At 52.9% G+C, this 23,806-nt stretch overlaps 2 protein-coding genes across 7 annotated transcripts in view; both read right to left on the bottom strand.

Annotated features, from left to right (window-relative positions):
- Positions 1-753: 753 nt before the first annotated feature.
- HOXD3 (homeobox D3) overlaps positions 754-23,806 on the bottom strand; it is a 36,335-nt gene continuing 13,282 nt past the window's right edge. For 3 of the 6 annotated variants that reach the window (XM_060106964.1, XM_060106961.1, XM_060106963.1), the window contains 2 exons: positions 4,674-5,297; positions 754-2,554 (listed from right to left, as the gene is read on the bottom strand). In XM_060106964.1, coding sequence (XP_059962947.1) covers positions 1,797-2,554; positions 4,674-5,214 — 1,299 coding nt within the window. In that variant the 5' untranslated portion in view covers positions 5,215-5,297 and the 3' untranslated portion in view covers positions 754-1,796. Of the gene's footprint in view, positions 2,555-4,673; positions 5,298-5,847; positions 5,954-16,139; positions 16,263-20,540; positions 20,625-23,806 lie in introns of those variants that run through there. The other 3 variants (XM_060106960.1, XM_060106962.1, XM_060106965.1) reach the window with 3 other exon arrangements.
- HOXD4 (homeobox D4) lies at positions 17,548-23,045 on the bottom strand. The gene is made up of 2 exons (XM_060106970.1): positions 21,490-23,045; positions 17,548-20,964 (listed from the first exon to the last, which is right to left on the bottom strand). Exons 1-2 carry the CDS (start codon positions 21,908-21,910, stop codon positions 20,621-20,623), a joined length of 765 nt encoding a protein of 254 aa, XP_059962953.1. The 5' UTR covers positions 21,911-23,045; the 3' UTR covers positions 17,548-20,620.

Raw genomic sequence — 23,806 nt, 5'->3', positions numbered from 1 at the left:
TCACTATTTAGCGAAACACAAACATCCAAATAGAAACGATTGTTGTTCCACCAGAAGATTAGAAGTTAAATTATTTCCACACAATAGGAATGTCACCTCGTGTCACCGGGGATGTAGTAGGAGTTGCATTATTTGTCAAACCAAATAGAGATGCGTGGGCCCACTTTGCTGAAATACAAAAGAACTGAACCTTATCTGAAGGCGTTCTCCGAGTGCCTCCTTCTAGAGAAGCGGGTGTAAGTAGTGCTCCCCAGCTAAAACCACACTAATATTTACAAAATGGTTATAAATCCTCGAAGACATTTTGCCCATTTTGTACAAAGAAGCAGGAGTGAACAAAGTGTTTATACTTGTTATGTTCCATTAATGAAACTTTTATTACTTTACATCACGGGGAACGTTTGTCTTCTTGAGAAATGAACTACTGACTTCTATAAGGAAAAAATCATGACAGAATTTCCTAGAGAAAAAGCTTAGGTGCATGGCTTCAAATGATTATTTCTTTTTCTGCATCTTAGCTTTTTCATAGCTCAGTTCTTCTTATGACTTCTCTTGTGTCTTTGATTGTCAGTTTTCTTTCAAAGTTCATTTTTTACTACGTAGCGCAGAAACGTGAGCTCTGGCCTCCCCAATGTAAGTGCAATCTAAAAAAGTGGATTTGTGTCTAGAAAGAGGGCGATAGAAACAGCAAAACAGGCAGCAGTGAAACACCCTACCCAGATCATCCCACACAGAACATTTCTAGGTTTGCATCCTCAAATATTCCCCCCCCACACACACACACAACCTAAAGTCAATAGCTGGAAGGTAATCAAGTATCTATCCCCAGAACCAACTTGTGTACTGGATTCCAAATAAGTGGAAAAAATATTTCAAAGGGTCAGCCTACTGGGGGGGCCTTCCACCGGGATTGTGCGCAAGGTAAAGGTACAGTGATCTACTTGCAAGTGTGCGTGATTAACACAGATACACTTCAGACTGAGAAATTTTTTATTCTAAATATTTGTTCAAATAGTACCAGACAATTTGAAATCAATAAACTGTGTCGAGTGGTGAGGGCTGTGGCTATTGGGAAGAGAAAAACGGGTGTCGTGCCACGCCATGGGGCCGCCTGACTCTACCCGTGAAGGACAATTTGCGGTCTTAATCCTTTACATCAACTACACACACCAGCCACGGTTACAACTGTTCAAAACTACTCTCTCAACTAGTTCAGACCAAGGGGACTAAAGAGGTGAAATGTGGCCCCCGCGGCCTGGGAGCGCGTTCCTAAGCTCGGCTGGAGAATTCTACAGATATACACATAAATACATTAAGACGAGGATAAATAATCAGGAAAACGAAATGACTCGCTTCAAATAATAAATACAGATCGTTGAGTCCGATGCAATCCTTACGGGACGGGAAGAAGCATATAAATTAAGGTCTCCGCAACTAAACTAGACGCGGGCCATGCCCGGACTCTCCGGGTTCTGGACCCTCTGCAGGGCGCGCCGCCGATGGATCTCAGACTTACCTTCGGGACACCATTACCAGATTAGAGTCCCTCGGTCCGCAGTTATGTGGCACTGTCAGGCTTACAGAGGAGAATCCTTGGCGAGTCACCCAAAGCAGGGCGAGCCTGGAGAGGAGGCCCAGACGCCTGCGCCTCGGCCGCTGTTGGCCCGAGACCGGAAGGCAGCGACCGGGCCAGAGCGAGGGAGGGGTCACCGAGCTGCCCCGCGGGCCCCGCCCGCCACCCCCGCCACCCAAGCAAAAGAGGTAATCGCGCCGCGAGTTCGGGCCGGTGGCCGCCGCTACAGATGCGTCAGTTTGGGGGCCTCGGGCAGGCGTCCCTGAGACGAGTGGTGGGCCGAGAGATCTGTGTAGGTGGGATGAGGGTCACACGGTCCGTGGTGGTGATTGCCGGGAATCTGCGCGGCGCAGCTGTAGTCCACGCTGGCTGAAGATGGGTGCGAGAGGTGGCCCAGGTTGAAGACAGGCCCGGATGCGGGAGCCATGGAGTCGACGAAGTTGCCGCCCACGTACACCGGGCTGCCCTGCAGGTTGGCGCTGGCGAAGCCGCCGCCGTTGCTCGCCATGGGGTGGGGCTCGAATTCGGGCGCCGCGTAGCGCTTCTGCTGCGGCAGGCAGCTGCTGAGCGGCGCCGTGTAGGCAGCCAGGCCGTACATGTTGGGCTGAGATTTGGCGAAGGCGGGCGGCGAAGGCGCGTCGTAGGCCAAGCCGGGCACGGGTGGCAGCTGGCCCGAGTAGGCCACGTGGCCCGCGGCGCCGCCGAGCGGCGGGCTGCGCTCCGGGGACTGACCGGCCGGCGAGTGCAAGATACCCTTGGCCTTCTGGTCCTTCTTGTACTTCATGCGCCGGTTCTGGAACCAGATCTTGATCTGCCGCTCAGTGAGGTTCAGCAGGTTGGCCATCTCCACGCGGCGTGGCCGGCACAAGTAGCGGTTGAAGTGGAATTCCTTCTCCAGCTCCACCAGCTGTGCACTTGTGTACGCCGTGCGCACCCGCTTGGACGCTGGGCCCGGTGGGCTCTTGTCCTCGCAGCTCTCTCCTGGGCAAGGAGGGAGAGAGAGGGTACGCTGAGCGGGAGAGGTGGGGACACCCTGGGCCGGAGAGAGGTGCTTCCCAGGCTCCTTCCTCTTCCTCCCCCCACCCCACCTTAATCACGGCTGGAGCGGGGGAGGGGCGTTTGAGAGGTGAGATTCCAAGAACTCAAAGGCCCCAGGCCTACCTCTCAGTGGCACCTGAAACTCCCATCCGCCTTCTGAAGGCCAACTCATTCTGCCCACCCCCTCCCCTTCAGCCTAGCCCATCATCTCGTCCCAGAGGCTGAGGAGGAGTTTAATGAGAGACTAGTAGCAGCTGGTAAGCCCTTCCCCGTGTCAAAGCAGGGCCAGACTTCTTTGAACATACAGCTGGGAAGTGGGTTGCTGGGGGTGAGGTTGGAGGCAGCCCCAAACTGCCTTGCTCAGAGTCTGGCTCCTGGGCAAAGCACCCCAAGCACCGAATGAGGGTGGAGATCCTGGCACCTCACTCCAGCTCAGCTGCACCCACGAGCTCAATACCCAAATGCAGGGAGGTGACAAACCATAAAAATACAGCCCCAGAGTTTTAGAGGATCCAAGACCAGGCTGGGCATATTTTGAATACTGCAATGCTAGGAGCAGCAGCCTCAGCCCTGGTTTCCACCACCCCTGCCACCTCTCAGCAGATTGTCCATTCCCTCCCTGGGAAGACAAATGGATTTCTCCTGGGAGGGAGGGCCTGGGTGTGCAACTGAGAAGGAGGGGCAGGAGGAGAAGGAGCTTGAAGACTTGAAGACACTTTCCCCCTAGGAGCAGCAGCCCAGAGAGCAGCAGGCAAACCAGAGAGCGGACTACAAGCTAACTACATCCCAGGCCTCAAGCTAGCCCTGGGGCTGGGAGCAAGTTCATCTACCTGAAGAGAAAGTACCTCAGAGAACACAAGGCCAGAAAAGTTCAGGAACCAAACAGGCTGAGCACAGAGAAGGCCTCAGAGCTCCTGGCCCTACCTGTCTTCTTCCACACCCCCTAAATGGACCTACGGGAAACATTCTCAACTCCAGGGTCTCCTTTTCCAGAGAGAAAAACCCAAGGCTGCTCCTGTTTCAGAGTACATCCTCTTCCCTTAGGATATGTGCCTCCACATTCGGGATTTAATGGGATGGGGAGAACTGAGCTGGGGTGGGCTAAGTAGAGCCCCATGGTTATTCTTTGCAGACCCTCGTTGGATTCCGGTGTGTCATTTGGGGTTTTTTGTTTTGTTTTTTGTTCTTGTTTTTATTGTTTGGGCGGGGGGGGGGGGTTGGGGTGGCCAGGCCTCACAGCTTGCAGGCTCTTAGTTCCCCAACCAGGGATTGAACCTGTGCCCTCGGCAGTGAAAGTGAGAAGTCCTAACCACTGAACTGCCAGAGAATTCCCCAGGTGTGCCATTTTGTAGTTTTGTTATCTTGGGCAAGTGACTTATCATCTCTAACAGTTTCCTGATGGGTGTTTTATCATATACCTACCTCAAAGGGTTCTTTGGAAAATGAAATTAGACAATGTTTGTAAAGCACTGAACATGGTTCTTAACATAGCATTCCATAGACTTTAGTTCTTATTAATTTAAGCGAGTGGGAATCATGTGATATGGGCTATATAACCACCTGGATCATAGTATCTGTCTTCAAGTTTTGAAGAGCTGTTGGCTGGAAGAAGGAGTTGAGTTATGACCAGCAGCCCAGGAGAGCAGATATTAGGGCAGTATAAGGAAGAGCTGTCTATGAGTAACTATGAGACATGTCCAGCAATGACGCCAGCAGCCTGGAATGGACGTGAGCACCCTGTCACTGTAAGGATATGACCACAATCAGAGACACTAAAAAGAAAGAACAGGGAGTTCCCTGGTGGTCTAGTGGTTAGGATTCGGCACTTCCACCGCCGTGGCCAGGGTTCAATCTCTGCAATCCCCGGTCAGGAAACTGAGATCCCTCAGACTGCGCAGCACAGCCAAAAAAAAAAACACCTTTTTTTTCTGCATGAGGAGTTTACACATATGGCCTCCACAGTTGCACTTCCAGCCCTGAGCCTCTTAATTCCTAGGCGAGCTAGTTTCTTGGGGTCAGGCCGGGGCACTTAGCCCAGGCATGAGCCCCCTCAGAGAGCTACCTGCAGTGGCACAGCTGTTCTTCTGCTTGGAGTTCTGTCGGGACTCTTTCATCCAGGGAAAGATCTGCTTGCTGATGGTGGCTGAGGAGCCAGAAGCAGTGGGCCCACCCTTGGCCTTCTTGGCAGGTACTCCACCTCCAGGGTTGGTGGGCGAGGATGGGGGCAGGGCTGGTGGGGGAGGAGGGGGTGGTGGCGGCTGCTGCTCTGAGTTCAGACCAGGAGGCTGGCTGCCACCCCCACCTCCCTGACTGTTCCCAGTGCCAGGCCGCATGCAGCTTCCATTGAGTTCAGCCCCCTTGTGGGCTGGGGCTGGCAGAGGTGCAGAGCTCTGGATGGAGCAGGCAGAGCCCGGGTAATCAGTGTCCAGGGAGTTGGCAGCAGCAGGGGGTGGATAAGGCTGATGGGGGGCACTATAGCCATACGTGTCAGCCGCTTTGCTGTAGCCATAGCCTCCGAAGAGTCCTGGGCTTTCATAGTAAGCAGCCTTCTGCATCGCGTACTCAGGAAGCTCCGGGGCCTGCGGACCCTGCTCAAATAACATTGACCACCACTCTCTCCTTCACCACCACCTCCAATGTCTGCCAAATCCTGAGAGAGCTGGGGCAGCTCCAGGCTCCAGACAACCTGCAAAGAAGAAAAATGAGAGGCCCCAGAGGGACTGTCATTGGCAAGACCAGTCAGTATAGAAGGACTAGCCCAGGCTCTCTGCTTCCCACCAACTTAATAGTAGGAGGATCTGAGATTTTATAAAGTTCAACTTATTTGAACCCTTGGAAAAGTCAGAAGGAATTTCTCATAAACACACAAAAAAGAGTTTCCTTTATCCAAGGGAAGGGGCTTTTTTTTTTCCATATACAATTTTCTTTCTCCAAGATTGTCAATTTAGCCTTTGAAACTACATAGAAGAGCATTTATGGCCTGATGCATTTTAATGACTGATTCTCCCACTAGACTTTGAGCTTTTGGCAGGAAGGGACTGTGTCTTATTCACCTGCGTATTCCTAACATCCAGCCCAGTGCACCACATGTAGCAAGTGCAGTAAATGCTTGTTGAATGAGTGAATGAATAAATGGATCAGTCATTCATTAGATCATCCCAGGGTTTTGATGGGCAAAAGAAAGCCCTATAACACTCAGAAAAGCCAGAGCTCTCAAAAAAAAGTATCTCCCCCACCTGGTTTCAAAATCACAGCATCTTTCACGGAGACGCAGATAGTCCACTCTCCAGTGACTGGGTGAGAATTGCCCGGTTAGCTCATGGGTCAGCACTGTGAAATCTACTAGGAGATAAAAGCCAAGAAGAGGACTTAAAGACTCCCAGACTTATTTTGAGGCTAGAAAAGTTTCTTCTCTTTGGTCTACATTTTTCTAGATGCTTAACTTTGTCCTCCACTACTTTTAAATTGATACCACTGGAAATGAGTGAAGAGATTTAGAATTTGAAATGCATGGAGCATGGGCAAATGAAAAATGCTTTATGTTATAACTCTATCATTTTAATCCTGCATCCATTGTATAAATAGATACTACTATTGACCTCTGCTCTGGATCATCCATTCCACCCCACCTCCCACCCAATCTACAACCAATGAGAGAACCTCTCTTGGCATGATGAATGGGCCCAGAATTAGAAGAAGAAGGAAAAAAACTAAGAAAAATTCTACCGCTTTTGTGTCCTCTGACTCTTGATGGGGGGCTTACCTTCTCACCCGCCCCCCGCTTCTCCTGAAAGCCCCTGATGAGTTAAAGTATAACTAATACCATTCAACCACTTTCATCTGCTTGATAAAGAAAACTCATAGGTCAGCTCCCAGGTCTGAATTCTTGATCTCATCTTTCAGGCAGCTTTCCTTCCCCCGAACTCCCTGGTTTCCATCAGGGACATCATGATGGACCACATTATCTAGACAACTTATGTAGCCTAATGGATTTGACCACTAGTAGTAAAACCACTCCTCCATTTACTCATTTCCCCTACACTTTCACCAAACAGCCTAACTCAATTTTTAAAATTCTTCATATTAGCCTTTATTTGGTAGTATAGTTGCCCATTTTGTTTTCAAATAAAAGTGAATATGCCATTAATCTTGATAAGAGAAAGACCCTTCTCAATGGAATAACAGAATACGAGGATGTAATGTTTTAGGAATAGTTTCTAATGTTGTTCTTCAACTTATGTAATTAGGATATCTACCAAACAAAGCTGGTCTTAATCTTTCATTCATTTTCTGTATCATTCTCTGACTATTAAAGTTACTGAATATTAAATGGACAGCTACATCCTCATCCTGTGACTAATATTTATTTGCCCACAGGCCAAAGGACTACATGTACTCTGAATTTGGTTAAATCTCTGGACTTTTCTGGGATCCTGCTTCCAGTCTTAAACCTTGGGCCCTCTGGATGTCAAAATGGTCACATTTGACACTCAGACCACCAGAACTCGCTGCTGTTTCTCTGTCACTCCATTTACAGCAGTGCAAGCAAAACATCCCCCCCTTGCCTCCCAGGATGACCAAGTTTATCTTGATAGGTAGACCAGTCACATTAAAATAGCTTCCTTAGGAACTGACCAAGTCTTTGAAACAGATAGCTTTACATATATATTTGTTCCTATGGCATATTCCTAGACAAAGCTCTGTGCATGTACCTCAAAAGTGCAAACACTGGGAAGCTCCATGAATAAGCACAGTCTGTTCTCCCACTTCTGTTTTCATTGTCTTAAGGAATTTCAAGGGTCACTCAGTGATGATCCACCACCCAAATGTCCAACTTCCCAGAGGCAAGGGCAGTAGCTCTCTCCTCACTGAAAAGGGCTTTGCAGCCTCTCCCCCACCCCCAAAATGTAGAGCCCAAAAAAAGTCATCTTTCCTAAAACAGAACCTGAGGATATTGTTACAAAACTGGTTTAAAAAAAAAAAAAAAGCTTATTTCTTTCCAGAAATCGCTACTCCTTGTGAACTCTGCTTGAACCTAAGAAGCAGGAACGGGTCATAAATCACTTGGACAATGGTCAACTGTTCAGTGGCTCATCTTTTCGATCTCCCCCCCTTTTAAGGCTTTCTTTTCTCGCCCTTTGGTACCTCTGCTCATTTGGGCCCCCGGACCCAAATGCCTTGGGGTGAAGACTAACTCGCGTAGGGGGAGGGGTGGTTTTCGAAGTCCTCAGCTGCCCTTTCCTCTCCTCCTCCCCTCTACCTCCCAATCCTGCTCCCACCCTACAACCAGCAGCCCCCCCCCCGGCCCCCCAGCCCCCCGGCCCGGAACACCGGCCGAGGCAGCCTCCCCAGAACCCCGCCGGCACCATCCCCGGCTCCTCCTGGGGAAGGGGCACCAAACGGGATTTGGCTGGTTCTTTCTCGTGGTCCCGGGAATTTGCCCAGCTCAGCTCCGAGGCCCAACCGCAGGCCGGGAATGCAAGGCCATACGGTCCCCAGCCGGAAGGAAGGCGGCCTCGGAGCGACCACCGCCCGTTCCCCGGGCCGTGGTGGCCCACCGCACCCGCCGCGCCTCCGAAACAGCCGAACCCTGATGCCTGCTCACTGCACTTAATTCTGCCCCGGATCAATACCTAAATATGATACCGAATAAATAAAAGGCGCTCACAGCGGCCGGGGGACGGAGTTATTAAGCAGCTGGAGCTCTCACGGTGCATATCAATGCACCTGTCATTGTGGTTTGTAGCAAAATTTATGACTGCGAGCACGGCTGCAGTAAACGCTTCAGTAAGGAATGAAAAGAAAAACACTTCCCAAGGCCTGGCACTTTTCAGAAGTGGAAAACAGGCTCCGCGTAGGAGGAAGCGCAGCAAAAGAATTCCCTGCTCCGCACTTTTCCCGGCCCCGCGCCCCGCGAGCCGGGGGATTATATAAAGTGGCCGGTACCGGCCTCTTGGAGCAGCTCTGCTCGGCGGCCGGACGCGGGACGGGACGTGCGTAGCCTGGCCGGGGGCCGAAGACCTGCCGCCCTCCGCGGCCTCGGGAGGCCGGGAGGCTCGCCGGACGCGCGGAGGCCGGCCCCGCGCTGTTCGCCCGCCGCCCGCGGTGGCGGCGCAAAGGCCGAGGGGACTGGGGAGAGAGACGGCTGCAGTCGTTGGGCTGTGACTAGCGCCGCGATCGTCGTGAATCCCGGACGGGTAGAGTTAGACCGTGAGACTTGAAAGAGAAGGGGGAGGCGTTGGAGTGCCGGTTGCTTCTGTTCCTCTCAATTTTTTCTAAGGTTCGAGCTGGCCTCGGTTCCTCTCTGTTTTGCCTAAATCAGGGCCTTGGAAACCCACAGATCTCTTTCTGGCGGACACCAATATTGCTGGGCATCCCCATTAATTCACTGGAAGCTAGCAACGCTTCTTCCCTTCCTGTGGGCTTTACTACCTCGGGATTTCATTTCGAAGCTACTTTTCGGGTTTGCTCAGAATGGGATGTATTTACCGCAGAGCTGGGGCAGCTTTCCGCCCACGTTCTCCCGATCTCTCAGCCAGAGCTCTTCTGCCCTATGGGAAGCCCTGGACGTGCCTTCTAAATCACTCTTATTTAGCCCAGATAACTTAATACGTAATACGCCCTGCATTTAAGGCACTGGGCTCACCCCATTAAAGCGCCATAAATTTGAAGGCCGATGATCGGTTATCATGTAACCGGCGGCAGTTCACACTGAGGTGATCCACTTCAAAGCCGCCCTTTGTTTTATGTCTTGATGTATGAATCCTGAGATGGCTACCTCGAGTTGCAGGACAAATGGAAATGTAGTGGAAATTATTTTTAAAAATCACACCACTCACCACAATGTATGTGTGTGTGTGAGAAAGAAAGATTTTTCTAATTTTGTTTCTAACTCTATGAAGGCTCTTCGGGTTCCTTTTGATAGTCTATTCTGTTGAGGTGATCTGGAACAAAATGGAAAACTCTCAGTGGCAGCCAGTTCTTTCTTACAAACACATGCAGAGACGCATTACTCCCTTTAAGGGTGTCATAATCAATGTCACTATTTTACATGGTGTCCGCAGCCACTCCAGGCACCTTCTTACTGGCAGAAAGGAGATTCAGTTGGCTCCTGGGGAGCAGGTGGCTTCTAACACCAAAATCCTTGACTGCATGGGAGAAGTGGGAGGCAGGACAGTAGGCAAGGGCCAGAGCCTCCGCAGGGGGTGAGCCAAGTGGGTCAGAGGCACAGGGAAGCCATTTCTTCTCCTCCTACTCCAAACAAGCCCTAAACGCCCCAGGTTCCCCAATCCCCCAGGTCAAGCCCACCCCTCTTAGGAGCAAAAGGGAGGGACTGTGCAGGACTGGGATGGGAGGGCGGCTACAGCACAGGGCACCAGAAAAGGAGGGTGGATATGTAGATGGGCCTGGGTGGGTCCTAGTCAAGGCTCCCACAGGCAACCACAGTGAAGAGGGAGCTGGGTGTTATTTCTTGGTTTGTACATTATATCTCCGATGATTTCCCTCAGTTTATTTTATTCCAATAGGTACCCACCACATTCCTGGCCTGGGCTGCCCACAATTGGGTCGAGTTTGGGCTGCAAACCGCCTAAGAAGCAAACATCCCTTCCACCTCACCCCAAAACAGACCAAGCTGCCCACCACTGCCTGTGCTCAGCGGGTGCCCGCCCCGGTCAGGTGAAAGGAGAGACGCAATCCCCCCTCTTGCATCTGCCCTGTGCCAATTAGTCGACTCAGTAGTTTGCAAACACCAAACTGCGCCCGGGAAAGCCCCACACAAAGCGTCAGGGCCCTTCTAAAGACCAGAGCGCGCAGCCATAAGCCTTTGAAGTGACCTTTGGCTCAGGCGGCAATAACTCACCCCTTAATGAACACCCAACGGAAGCGCCTCGGAGAGATCCCGTACTGGTAGGGCTCCTAACATCGCGCCCGGGCTTCAGCTCCCCAGCCAGCCCCAGACCCAGGGGCTCCACTCCACTGAGCCGGCCCGGAGGGCCGCTCGGTGGAAGCACGATGCACCCAGGCCCTCGGACCAGATCAGCGGGTCCCGAAGCCACTTTATATGATACATTCACGTGAGCGGACGTCAACTTTCGCCGCTTGGTTATTTATTTATTTGGAAAAAAAAAAGAGTTCTTTAAAATTAGGAGCTTCCCCTCAGAAGAAGGGCTAAATTGGGAGGCCACCCGGTGCCGTGATTCCCCCGTGGCTGTAGCTAGATTATTTTTTCCCAGCCGCGGAGGAACAGGGTAAGTTTGCTCCCGGGGGTTCTGGGGTGCTCAGTGCGCTCTGGGCGCAGGAGGCTTGGGAAGGGGAAAGTAAAGAGGACCCCAAGGTGGCCAAAGTTGGGCTACCCAGAGCCCCCACCATCTTCTCCCGCGCTCTTTCCCCAGCCCACCCAGCACCCAGCACAGTCCCAACCAACTTCAGCCTTCTGCTTGCCCAGAATCGCAGGCTTTATCCGGCTGGCTCTGGGCCACCAGCCTCAAGTACCCTTTCCACAGCCAGGAACTGGGCGAGCAAGAGGGAGGGAGACCCGTCTGAGAGCTGTCAAGGAAGAGCTGGTCCCCAGCAGACCTGGCCCTAGACCCCATCCCCCACCGGGAAAAGTCTTTTGAATAGGGAGCCTTGGTGCAGATTATTGAAATTTTCGGGGAAGTTATAAGTGAGTGCTCCATGGGGCCAAATGAAATGCTGCTCGCAGTAATTGGATTCAGCTGACTAAGTTGGCAGGCGCGCAGCTCCAAGGCAGCGAGAGAAGAAAAATGTTCAGCGACTTTAAGTTCTGATGGAGCCAAGCGCTGGAGACTGACAAAACAACTTTACTGCTCTCCTTTGACGGCAGCACCCCTGGAAGTCGGTCCCTCTCCGGCTGGGGCCCGTCCCAACCTAGGCTAAGGGAGTGCGCCTTGCTTTCTGGATCCCTTCCCCACAGAGGCCCAGTCTGGCCTTGCCCTGCGGCTCCCAGGAGCATGGAGACGCTCACTCCAACTCATGGAGCGGCTTTCTCAGGCTTTGGCCCCGGGGAAAGACCCAGGATGACCTGTCCTGTCCTCTCACATCCAGGAGCCACAGGACACAATAAACAAAAGGATGGATGGGCTGCAGGAACCAAAATATGATTTAGTTTTCATTTTGGGTTCTTTGAGGTGAAGGACCCAGAAGCCCTAAACCTTTTCTCTGCCACTATCGCAGTCAAAAACCAGATTAGTGAGGGGGAGGAGCCTCCCAAACTCTTTTGGGTAGTTTGGGGGTTCTACTGAATTTGGGGGAGAAGCTTGAATAGCACTTTAACCTCGCAAGAAGAAAATATTAAGCCAACAGCAAGAGATAAAGGCATACGTATGTGGAGCTAGCTCCCAGAACAATGCAGGGAGCTGGCTGGTCACACAGTTTATTTTAAATACGTATAAATCAACCTGCCTGCACCCAGCCAGGCGGCTCAAGACATGGAATTAATATGATGCTCCATCTTACTTTGGCAGTGACAGTGTAAAAAAAAGTTTCTTTTTATTCATTTCATTTTCAACCCGTTCTCATAACTGTACATTTACCCCCAAAATACCTCCTCCAGCCTCCCAGCCTCCTCACCGGCCCTCTCCTCAAACTGCCACCTCCCCCCACAATGCCACCGGCCACCTTCCCAGCCTGGCAAGGTAGTGTGTCCTTCTAACCTTTGGGTAGGCGGGGAGCATCCCCACGAAGCGCACCTCCTTACGATTAATCACCGTCCTGGATGTACATGTACAAGTGTAGTTAGGTCTACGAGTCCTGCCCCACCAATTGGCAATCATCAAAATCACAGATTACACAAAATAAATCATATTTAGTATCCCACTCAGGGCAGCAAGCAGCCCCGTGCCCGAAGATTTCATTTTGTCATGCAATTGCTTACCTGGATCCCAATTTATCATAAACCTGGTGTCCTCGGCCTCAGAGTGGGCGCCAGTGGGGGGCAGAGCTAGCCTTCCCCCTTTGTCTGCAGACAACACTGTCCCAACCCTGGTCTTGCGCGCTCGAAGACGCGGCCATATACCCGAGCACACGGAATTCCCGGTAGAACGGAACCAGACTGAGGTTCAGCTACCAATAAACGCAGGAAGAAAGAGTTCGTAGTCCCCGCGCCGGCTTTGCCTGCGCTGCACGACCGTCGGTCCACCCGCCCGCCTGTCCGCTCCCAGGCCCAGAGCGGCTGCCACCCGCGCCCCCACCTACTCCTGGGTTCCTGCCCAGCCCTCCCAGGCCCCCCCAGAGCTCGGGGTTTGTTTTCCTTTCGGAATGTGGCCCTTTCTGGATTTGAAGAGAGCCCCGGAAACCCCCTCATAGTCGGCAAATACAGACGCTGCCTTCAAATGCGAGCATATTTGTTCACGTGACCCCGAGGGAAGATTGTACTGATTGAGGCTGAAACTTTCACGCCATCCAGCCCCGGAGCGCAGCCAGGCCTGGGGGCTGGGAGGAGGGGCAGGAGACGTGGGATCTCGCGGTCCCTTCCCTTGGGCAGACAAGGGTGGGTATGGGGCGGAAGGAAAGCCCCCATCCCCGCGGCTCGGGAGTGACCTAGCTCCAGCCTGGCCGCCGGCAGTGGGATGCGAGCGCTGAGAGTCTCTTCCCACACGACCTCTGACCCTGGCCCAGCCTTCCATCAGGCTGGTCCGGGGATTGGAAATTCTAGAGGCTGCCTCTCTTACGGGCGTCTCCGGAGGCAGCTGTGGAGTATCAGAGGCCCAGGGTTCGCCTAGCTCCCCGGCCGCGCCCGGTACTCCGCATCCTCAAGCACCCGGGCAAGGCGCAGCCTAGTCGGAAGCGCCGCTCTTCCCCTCCCCGGGGAGGCAATTACGTTGTGGCACAGCGCAGGCTCCGGCCCTAAGGTGAGAGGCTCCAGCCCACAGACCAGGCTGGTCACCCCGAGGAACACTCCTCTTCACCACCACCACAGTTTGGGGCCTTGGCTCATTCCGCGGACGCGGCCGATGAGCCTACACTTCCAGAGCCAGAAAAGGCGCAGAAGCACGGGCCGAGACCCGGAGCGTTCTCCCCTCTCTGTGTCTGGCGAACTCCACCCACGTCCTGCGCGGCCTGGAGCCGCCGAGGCGCGGAGTCGCTGTTTGCCACGACCTGTGCGCCTCCAGATTCAGGCAGGGCCCACGGATCCCGCAGGCCCAGCAACCGCCAGGCCGCGGCTTCCCGCTTCCTGCGGCGCCTCCAAGAACGCGAGGGGGGCTGCGAATCAGTCCTGGCTGGGCTTATCTGGGAGAAGAGGGAGCTTCTACTTTAGAAATATTAAATCAGGATAGGTTTCCAGCACTCTCCGAGTGGTTGGGTGGAATTTACGGTAACAATTCTGCCCGCGGGAAGAAGAGTTAAAAGCTCCCGGCCAGGGCGAGCAGCCAGCCTCCAGCTCCCGGCTTGCGGTGAGCCCCACGGGACTACCCCAACTCGGCCCGCACCCCGGAAGCTCGCACCATCTGGGGGTGTCCAGTCCATCCCCGAAGTCTCGCTTTCATAGCCAGCTCTGCTTCTTAGCGGCATCGGGCACGGAGCAGATGCCCTGTCGCCACTTGCAAGGTCTCGGACAGGCGAAGGCGAATGTGCCCGGCAGCCGCGGAAGAGCCAGGGAGAAGGGGGTAAGATCCTCCGCATTCCCACTCCAGAAGCACGGGAAAGTCCCGGAGAACAGGTCACAGGCTGGAGCCCCCAGACCTGTCAGCGAGCCCCTCCTTTGTTCACCCGGCCCGGCCTGGCTGGAGGCCCACTCGGGGCGCCTCTTGGAGTCGGACCGTGGGTGCCCCCAGTCCACCCTCACCCGGAGGACCCCGCCCCCTAGCCTCCCGCCAGGGGCCGAGCAGCCGGCCCGCAGTAAGTGTTAATCTCCAGCCAAAGAGGGGGGCTGCTTTGCGGGAATTTGTCTCCAGGAAAGGATCTGAGCCTTCTTCAATCGGAGCATATGTTCATAGAGCAATAAACCGGAAAGATTTACAGTCCTCGCCCGGCCCCCAACAGCCTCGCACCCTTTCAGGAATTACTTACGATGATTTATCACACCAACCCGGGCAATTGTCACACTGATAAAATAGCCCGGGCCGGTGCCCGCCAAGCCCGGGCCTTGGGAGGCTGTTGGCTGCCGGGCTGGCGGCGGGGCTGAGGAGGTTTTTTGTGGGTTCCTCTCTGGGCCTACCAGGAGATGTCGGGGTGGGTGGGTGGGTGGGGTTGGGGGGTGGGAGGGCAGCCAATTCTCATTGAGAAAAAAACGCAAGCAGCTCAGAGAAAGCGCCCGGAATCTGCGCCAGAGTCACTTGCAAAGCACATAAACATTTGTCATCTTTGAATAATTGAATTAATGTGTTATTGTTTGAATGTATAATTCACAACGGAGGAAACTTTGTCTCTGTCCTGACGGGGAAATACACACACACCAAAAAAAGAAATCAAAACACACATAATCCCAAAACAACCACCACACGCAGACAGCCCCCCAGCTCGCCGATGTCATCCTCAAAGCCAACTAGAGGGAAGGAGGCAAAGAAGAGAGGCCCTCCACCCCGGCATCAGGGCCGGAGTTTCGAGCTGGAGGAGAATGCCCGCTGCTGCCCCCAGCACAGATCTCCGGCAAGCTGGGGGTGGGGTAAGGTGGGGTGGGAGTGGAGTGGTCCGTGGGACCTCGCAGCTCCTTGGAGTTCAGGAGAAAAAAGGCTGAAACTGGAGCCAGCGGGAGAGACAGCTCCTGCCTCTCACCCTGGCGTCTTCCCCCCCAACCCCGTTTCCCTTCTCCCGAGGCTACTTCCCCTCACCCCAGGGTCTCCCATTCCTCGGGCGGCGGGGACTTCTCCCTGCCTTTATTTTAGATCTTCTCCCCAAATTAAAGATACAAAAATCGAGGGGAAGACGGGCAAACTCCTTGCTGCGGTGACAGAAGCAGCAGAGCGTGGGTGCGTGGGTGGGTAGTGGGAGAAGCAACTCGGAAATCATTATCTGTTGGTTGAAACCTGCCTGGGGTAAAATTTCAACTCGATTTTATAGCCTTCCATTATGACGCAAAGAAAAATTTACGACCCTCGCTTGAAAAGAGGGCCGAGGCCTTTTCTCACCGGTTTAAGAATAGGCAGCAGATGCCGTGACAGCGACCATTGTTCCCGGTAGACACAGGCGACCGGGCAACCTCGGCCCGCGTGCGCCAGGCGCGTCCCCCAGCCGGGCGGGTTTTTACTACTCCTGTCGCCTCTGAGCAGCCCGCGCGCACCCTCGCCCCTCGCCCCCCGCACACCCTCACACACCCTCTCTCTCTCTCTCTCTCTCTCTCACTCACATACACACACACATACACACACACACACACTCGGCGGCTCTCAGTAATTTTTCATAAGTGCAAAGCTTTGCTGAACCAAAGGTCACCATCCAAGCCACTAACAACTTCTCGCCGGCGCACGGTTCCAAATCAGGAAGCAAAGGGAACTATTTGTCAGTGGCCTGACAGCTAAGTTCATTAAGGATTTAAATCAGAATAAATAAAAGTCGCGAAAATATTTACCTGCCGGCCGCGCTCCCGCGCCCGCCGCCTGGGGCCGAGGGTGGAGGGCTGGGGGCGCCGCACGGCCCCCCTCGGCGGGTGATATTCTTGGGATCCCTGCACTTTCCAAATCGGAGAGAGCCCTTTGCGTGGCAGATTAATGACGACTCCGTGTTTCTTAAGGGACGTGCTGAATTAATTATTTCACCAATCACGTGGTCGGGACTTGTAGAAATCTATTCTTATCATCTTCCTCGCACTTTGAAAATTCTCCGGGTTATGAAAGGCCCTCCCCCGGCTGGCGGCGAGCCCCGGCCGCCCAGCCCGGCGCGGGGGGCAGGGAGGGCTCCCCAACATGGCGGGCGCGCGGGAAGCGCAGTCTGCCGAGGGTCCCGATTTACTGTACTGTACTCCGGCGGGCTCGGCTGTGCACTCGCTTCCTCCTCATCCCTGCCCGCGACTCAATACACACAACCGTACTGATGTATTGGTGGGCACAGGAGGAGCCATTAACCAGAAGACGGGCAGAGAACAATCATAAAATGTGTCTGAATATTTAAACTTCTGTCTGCGCACTTATAAATACACATGTCCACGCGTCTGAGGCGAGCCCTTCCATATATTAAGGACACATGTCTGATTTTATGCATTCTGCTCATTTCCTGTCGCGAGTAAGTCCCCCTCCCATCTATTTTGGGACTCCTGTCTTGGCCCCCTCTTCAAGGCGAGGCCAAGACGTGAAAAGCCCTCGTGAAAAAAACAGCACACGCCACTTTTTATAGTGGGGAGTGTTTATTGTGGTCTGGAGGGCGGAGGGGGCACTCGGGGGAGGAGGGGCAGGTGCTGGAGGCGGCGGTGGGGCTGAACAGCACAGGAGAAGTAGAAGGAGCCCAAGATTGGAGACCAGAGGGGTGAGATCCGAGGAGCCACCCGCCAGCCCCAGGTTGGCCCAGAACCCAGCACCAGACACGCCCTCAGAGTTGGGGGTCCAGGAGATCTCTCTCACCCACCATGTCACAAAGAGAGACCGAGGCGGCCTGGGGCTGATCCGGGCCATGCTGAGAGCCAAACTGGAGCCTCCTTTTAGCCCGGGAAGTTACTTATTTTCCTTTTAAAAAATAATGTCCACCCCACTGCAGCCTGAATCCAGCCTTAGGCTTCCCTTTCTCACAACATATGATGGCCAAATTGGGAGTGTGTAGGTATGGGGGAGGGGGAAAAATGGTAGAACTGCTAAGCCTTACACAGATTAACCTTCACACATCAGGCACATTACAGAAAATAATAAATTGTTTATATTGGATGTTAGCTTTTAGTAGATCTAATGAAGAATGCTTCTGTGGAGGCACCAAACAGGAGGGAGATTTCGCTACACCTTTTATTATTTCAAATATAGATCAATGAATTACATCAAAACTACAGGCAACAATTAGTATAAATAATACTTTAATCAGTGGCAGCAGAACATTGGTCAATTCTATTAAAAAAGCATCTTGTGTGAACAGACACCATGGGGCTGACTGACAATGTCATCTCCCAACAAAAGGCTGCAATGGACAAAGTGAGATGGGAGTCTGAGGAGCTATGTCCTCACCAAACACTTCACTCCCCCCAGTCACGACCCCAACATTGAAAAGACTCAAAACAAACACTTCTGGCTCATATTTGGGGGAACAAACTGGAAACAAATAAAAGCAAATGGGCACTGAGGCTTTCTACATCTAGCTTTCTCCAGAGTACGTTCCCAGATGGAAACTCATTTCCTTCCCTGCCCTAGGTGACTGGGGGGCCTGCTTCTTCCCTGCCCCACTCCTGTGGGCCCAAATGGACGCTGGGGTCCTATTGGGACCTCAGGGTTGAGGGCCGCCCTCTGGGCCATCCAGGCTCCATTAACATTTCAAAAGACAATCCCTAGAAGAGGAGAAGGAGAAGTGAGACTTATAAACAAACAAGTTGTTTCTCTGATTAAGTTACTTTCCAAAGTAGTGGGGCTATTTTTAAGAAGGACCTTGGATTTTCTTCATCAAAACATGCCTCTTGGCTTTCCTCTGGGGCAGGGGTGAAGGCAGTTAAGTAGTTTGGCATTTGGTCTGAAGCTGGGGTGAGTAACCTGAACTTCTGGGAAGGGGGAAATCTATATAATAATCTTTGCAATACATATGTAGTTGGATGTTGTGAAAATATATATTACCCCCTCCCAAGGAGAAGGTTCAATGTATTCACAGATTCGGGTTTTAGGAAAGAATCTGAGCAACTTTCCAACTTGCCTAAGGATAGCGGCCCGTTTCAAATCCTACATCCAAAGGCTGCTCTCCATGTTCGAGGGGGAAAAAAAGAAGAGAAGGGTAGTTAGAGTCCAAAAGGTTAAGGGTTTAGAGGTCAGTCCTCCTGGCTGAAATACAGCTAATCGAATAGAAAATTTGTCCTCTGGATGAACCTGATTCTGTAATTTAGCCGAACTTCAGTAAAATACCTTTTCAGCTTCTCAACGTGAGGGCATCAGAAAAAAGACGTCTTGACTATGTATGAACTCTGTGCTTTTTGTCATAGAAACAATGATGCGAATAATGCAGGAATATCCATCTTTAATATCCCGACGTGGCGATATTCAAGTATTGCCATGTGCAAGTCTGAGAGCCAGGCTCACCCCAAGGAGGAACAAAGAGCTATCCCTAGGGTCCAATACAAAAGAGCAAGGCTTGGAAGACACTTTAGAGAAGTGGAATTTCAGCCTAGGGACTCCAGTGAATACCTGCCCTCAGCTCTCAGGAGACACAGAACCAAAGAACATGCCTGTAGAGGAAGTCTTTTTTCCCCCTACACTTAATATATACACTTAAATATATATTTTTAAATTACCTCTGAAATCTTCTAAAGTGTTCTCAAGCACTGAAAAAATAGCCCCAATTCTGAATCTCCCTTTCAAGCTCACCCCGTCTCCCTCCCCACTTTTGTGACTTTTCGGTAGCTACAACCAGGGGTTTCTTTTTGGAGCCCGAGGCTTTGCGGTTTAAATTTCTGAAGCCTTGTTTCATTTGAGTCTATGAACTCTGGCCATTACCTTTGACTCTTTCCCTTATCCTTAAGGGTCAACATTTTAGAAAAGTGAGCTTTGAACCCTTCCCAGGCAAGGCATAAGAAAAATGACTGAAGAACATCTCTCTGTTGTTTGACAGCGATTGTTTTTAAACCACTATTCTCAAGGCAAGGGAGAGGAGAGGGCCTGAAAACTTTTATACTTTTACAAATTCTGCTCCAAATTAATGGGTTGAGGAAAACTTCCTTCGATTTGTTTTTAAAAAATTAAAACTTAGGGAAAAAACCCTAAGACCAACTCTTGTGGACTTCTAGATTCAATTAGTTTTTCTTTCATTTTTTACAGCAAGACTTCCTCACCTTCCCACTTTCTCCCCAATGCACATTCCCTCTCCCAAATAGGCAGGCCATACACCAATGCCTATAAAATACTGCTATATGGGGTATTTGGGGACATTTGGAATCCAGTTGGAACAGAAAATTCAGTCATTATCTAATGACCCAGAACACAGGGGTTTTGTTTTCTTTCCCCATAAGGAAAATGTTGGACCATTTGTTTCTTTCTTTTTTCCCTTTCCTTTAATCACCCAGAACTGGTTCTAAGCACAGTGCTGAAAAAAGCACATGTGGAAATATATTTTCAGGAACTCAACTTTGAGTGGATCCTTTGCTTCCCTCTAGAAGGGTTAAGGGCCCCCTACACACATTTCCGGGGAGTGGGGAGGGGGTGGAGTTCAAAATGCCGGTTACAGCCAGAAGTCAGTCCACGCATCTCTTGATTCTGCTCCCTGAAACCCAGCCCCTTTCACCATGGTAAGTGTTTTGGTGATAAGACGTCAGTTATTTCTGCACCCCAATTCCCCAACAAATAAATATTTAAGCAAATATAATCTAAACATACAACAACCCGTTTGCACTTCCTTCTTAGACTCATTTCTTTGGGCATGGGGCCACCGGGAGAAAAAAAATTTTTTTTCACACTGGAAATTATACAGACAACCCAAAAGTTCAGAAATCCTGGCCCAGCCCTCCTGCTTCCACTGAAAGCACCTAGCGCAGGGGTGGCCAGCCTTCTGCCTCAACACGCCCACATTATGAAACCACAAAGATCCCTGGAGGTGATGGGGGGAGGATGTTCAAATTCACACTGGGATAAAGCATCCAACCTTCATCTGCAAATTCAAAATCCAACAGCGGAGATTTTCAGGAGTTTAATGACTCGCCAAGGTTTTATGTTCTCAGTAGCTCCTGCCATTTGATAATATACTTAGAGAGAGAATCCCGCCCCCCGACCCCCATCCCCGCTCCAGGGAGGGGGCCACCCTCGGGCAGGGTGCTAACCTAGTCCGAGGGCGGCCTGCCTGTCCCAGGTCCACCCTACAGTACCTTAGAGCCCAGGGAGGTGACCCCCCGCAGCTTCGGCTCAGCCGGGAGCTCAGGGAGGGATGGGCCCAGGGTCCCCACTTCTATAAGGTCGTCAGGTCCGTGTGGTGGTCCTTGGCCAGCGGCTGCAAATGCTGGCCAGGGGCAGCTGAGGAGGAGCAAGAGGAGGAGGAGGATGAAGACGACGACGACGAGGACCTGCCTTTCGTGTTGGGCAGCTTGTGATCTTTTTTCCACTTCATCCTCCGGTTCTGGAACCAGATCTTGATCTGGCGCTCGGAAAGACACAGGGTGTGAGCGATTTCAATCCGACGGCGCCGCGTCAGATACCTGTTAAAATGAAATTCCTTTTCCAGTTCTAGGACTTGCTGCCGGGTGTAGGCCGTCCGGGACCTCTTGGGCTCCCCGCCGGTGTAGTTGGGGTTCACTGCGAGACAAGCAGACCGCACAGTCAGGTCAGCGCCCGGCCTCGGGTTAGGCCACAGCCGCTCACTTCCTGGCGCGCCCCGCGGCCCGGGCCCTCCCCGAGCGCTCCTGGCCCACTCCCAGCCTCTCGCCCGCCCGCCCGCCCTCCTAGGCGCACACGCTCACTCCCACCCACCCCCTCGGACTCACCTGCTCCCCCGGGCTCTCGGGCGGGGATCCCCAAACGTGCCCCCATCTCCCCAGCCCATCGCCCGCTCCAGCATTCCCAGGCATTTTGGAAATCCCCTCTTCCACCACGTTCCCTCCGCTCTGAAAATGGAGTCCTCCCCCACCCCACCCCCATCTCCACCCCCTTTTGCGCCCAGAGCCAAGCAGCCAGCCACATGGTCCCGGCCTGCTCCCTCGGCTATAAAAATTTATGGAGAGAGTAACTGCGGCGCCCATTGAAGCCCCACACGCCCCCACCCACTCGCACCCCCTCGCCGGGCTGGGGTGGAGACTGAGAGGTCCTGGGCCCGTGCCTTACCGGAATTCACGTGCACCTTCTTCATCCACGGGTAGACCACGGCCGGCTGCTTGAGGGCCGTCCCAGGGGGCGGCTGCTTGGGGCCGCCCGGCTGGCTGCAGGCCCGGGCGCCGGGCAGGGGCGGGGGCGCGGGGCACGGCTCTCCCGGGGCACCGTAGTGGCCGCCGGGGCCGCCGGGTTCTTGCCCGTGACCCCGTGTGGGCAGTGCCGAGCCGGGCCCGGCGCCGCCGCCTCCGAAGGTCTGCTCACCGAAGTCGGGCCGTGGGTAGAGCCCCGAGGGCTGGAAGTCGGCCCCCTGCGCGCCGCCGCCGTAGTAGTCAGCGCCCTGCTCGCCTAGGTAGCCACCCTGCAAATATTCCTCGCACGGAGGAAACTTGGGGTCCACATACTTGGAGTTCACCATATACGAACTCATGGCCATTAATTTCAGAAGGTAGAAAATACTAATTTTTCTCGTGTTGTCTTTTTTTCTCCTTCCATAGGGCCCTCCTACTTGCTGTCAACTGAATAAAGTTGGCGGCCATGTGACCAGGCCAGCCAATAGCGAGGGAGTGAGTTTATCACCGGGTTGGTGAGCATCTCATAATTTTCACAAATTTAACTAAATAACATACGTGTAATCAAGCGACTTGCCATGGCACATTTGAGGGCCCCCGCCAGATGTTAAAGTAGTTCTAATCCCAGCATCCTCATTCCCCACAGGTAACCCCAGCTTTTGTCTGCCACTGACTTTGCTAACCTCCAGTGCCCTCGCCACTCACCCCGCCTGAAATCAGCCCCCCAAAATGGGCACAGTTCAAGGGGGAATGAATCCTCATATCTGTCAGGGTGCATGGCATCAAAAAGTGGGCGGAAGAGGTGGCTTCTGAGTTGGGCAGAGAACCCCAGGCAGGCAGGACTCCCGCCCGCCCAGCCTGCAGAGCGGGGACTCTGCCATACAAAGGCCGAATCCCGGCTTTGTCTTCATCAGGGTCACCCAAAAGTTACTACAATCTGGCTGGCCTGAATCAAATTAGGCAATGAGTAACTGCCAAGCTTTCTTCGAGGCCGGGGTGTTTCCAGCCAAATCTTGGCCCTTGCTGGTATGGCAAGAAGCCTCCGTGATGCTCTAGCCAGAGCAGCTGAAGGGTAGCCCAGGAAGGTGGTGAGGGCACCCCCAGCTCACCCAAATGGACCCCAAAGGACCCTAAACTCCTTCTGCCCAGCTCACCTTCTTCTCACATGGCAGTAATGGCCAATGAGTCCCTTCATTGGGCACCCTCCAACTTTATGCCCCTGGAGGGCAGACCTGGGGCTGGGGCGACCTGGACTCCCACCTTGTTCCCCAGTGCCCCCAAACCTAACCCTATGGCCCTGCATACATGCAACCAATTAGGGGTTTACACAGGGGGCCCTGTTTAAAGGTGAGGAGCTTCTCCAGGAAAAGGCTGCTGTATGTCACCAGGTTCAGACGATCCTCCTGGAGTCCAAGGTAGTAAAACAGAAAGAGGCGACTGACCCGCCGGCAGCCTCTGGCCTCCACTTCTAATTCTGGCTATTGCGGAGAAATGTGAAGTTTTTGCATCGACCATATATTCCCCTAGAATCGAATCTGTGACTACGTGGATACCACACAAATTCGGTTCTACAGGGTATATATAGACAACGTTACTACCTCCAGGTTCCACCCAGAGCGAGTACCCAGACCGTTGCCAGCCCCTGCCTCTTCCTCGGAGCTGCCACCAGCCCAACGCAGCCACCCTGCCTTTCAGAGATGGTTCAGGTAGCCTGAAGCGCTTGGTGGCAATTTGCAGCAACGAGTTCCCCATCCTTGTACCAGGGCTGGGGTTACCAAGCAGCCAACGAATCAGGACAGTCTTCTTAAGAAAGAAAGAAAAGAAGAAAAATAATCCATCCCAGAAATGGCGGCTTTATTACCCCCCTCTCCGGATCCACGTAACCCCACTCACTTAGCAAGTGGTATTTTCCAGAAAGGAGCAAATGCCCTCAATGGCAGAAGAAAAAGAGGCAAGAGGGAATATCCTCTGCTCACTCTTCTGCCCACTGTCAGGGCAAGCCAGGTTGGCTGACAAAGCTAGTTCTCCAAGAAGTCGCGCATTTACCTTCCAGGGCCCTGAGCCCGGCTGGCCTCTCCGTCCGGCTGCTGCTGCAGACCCCGAGGCAGGCACTGCTTGCAGGCACCGAGCTGCCCTGGGCTGGGGCCGGCGCACTAATGGTGAAGGGCAGGGCAAGGGGTCATTCGAAATCATTTACAAACATATCACAAAGTTTCATTATTTTTGCTTTGCCGACAGCAGCACACAAGAGTACAAAAGTT

Source organism: Mesoplodon densirostris, chromosome 8 (assembly GCF_025265405.1).
Source record: "Mesoplodon densirostris isolate mMesDen1 chromosome 8, mMesDen1 primary haplotype, whole genome shotgun sequence".
In the NCBI taxonomy this organism is placed as follows: domain Eukaryota; kingdom Metazoa; phylum Chordata; class Mammalia; order Artiodactyla; family Ziphiidae; genus Mesoplodon; species Mesoplodon densirostris.
This window is presented reverse-complemented; position numbering and strand designations above follow the sequence as displayed.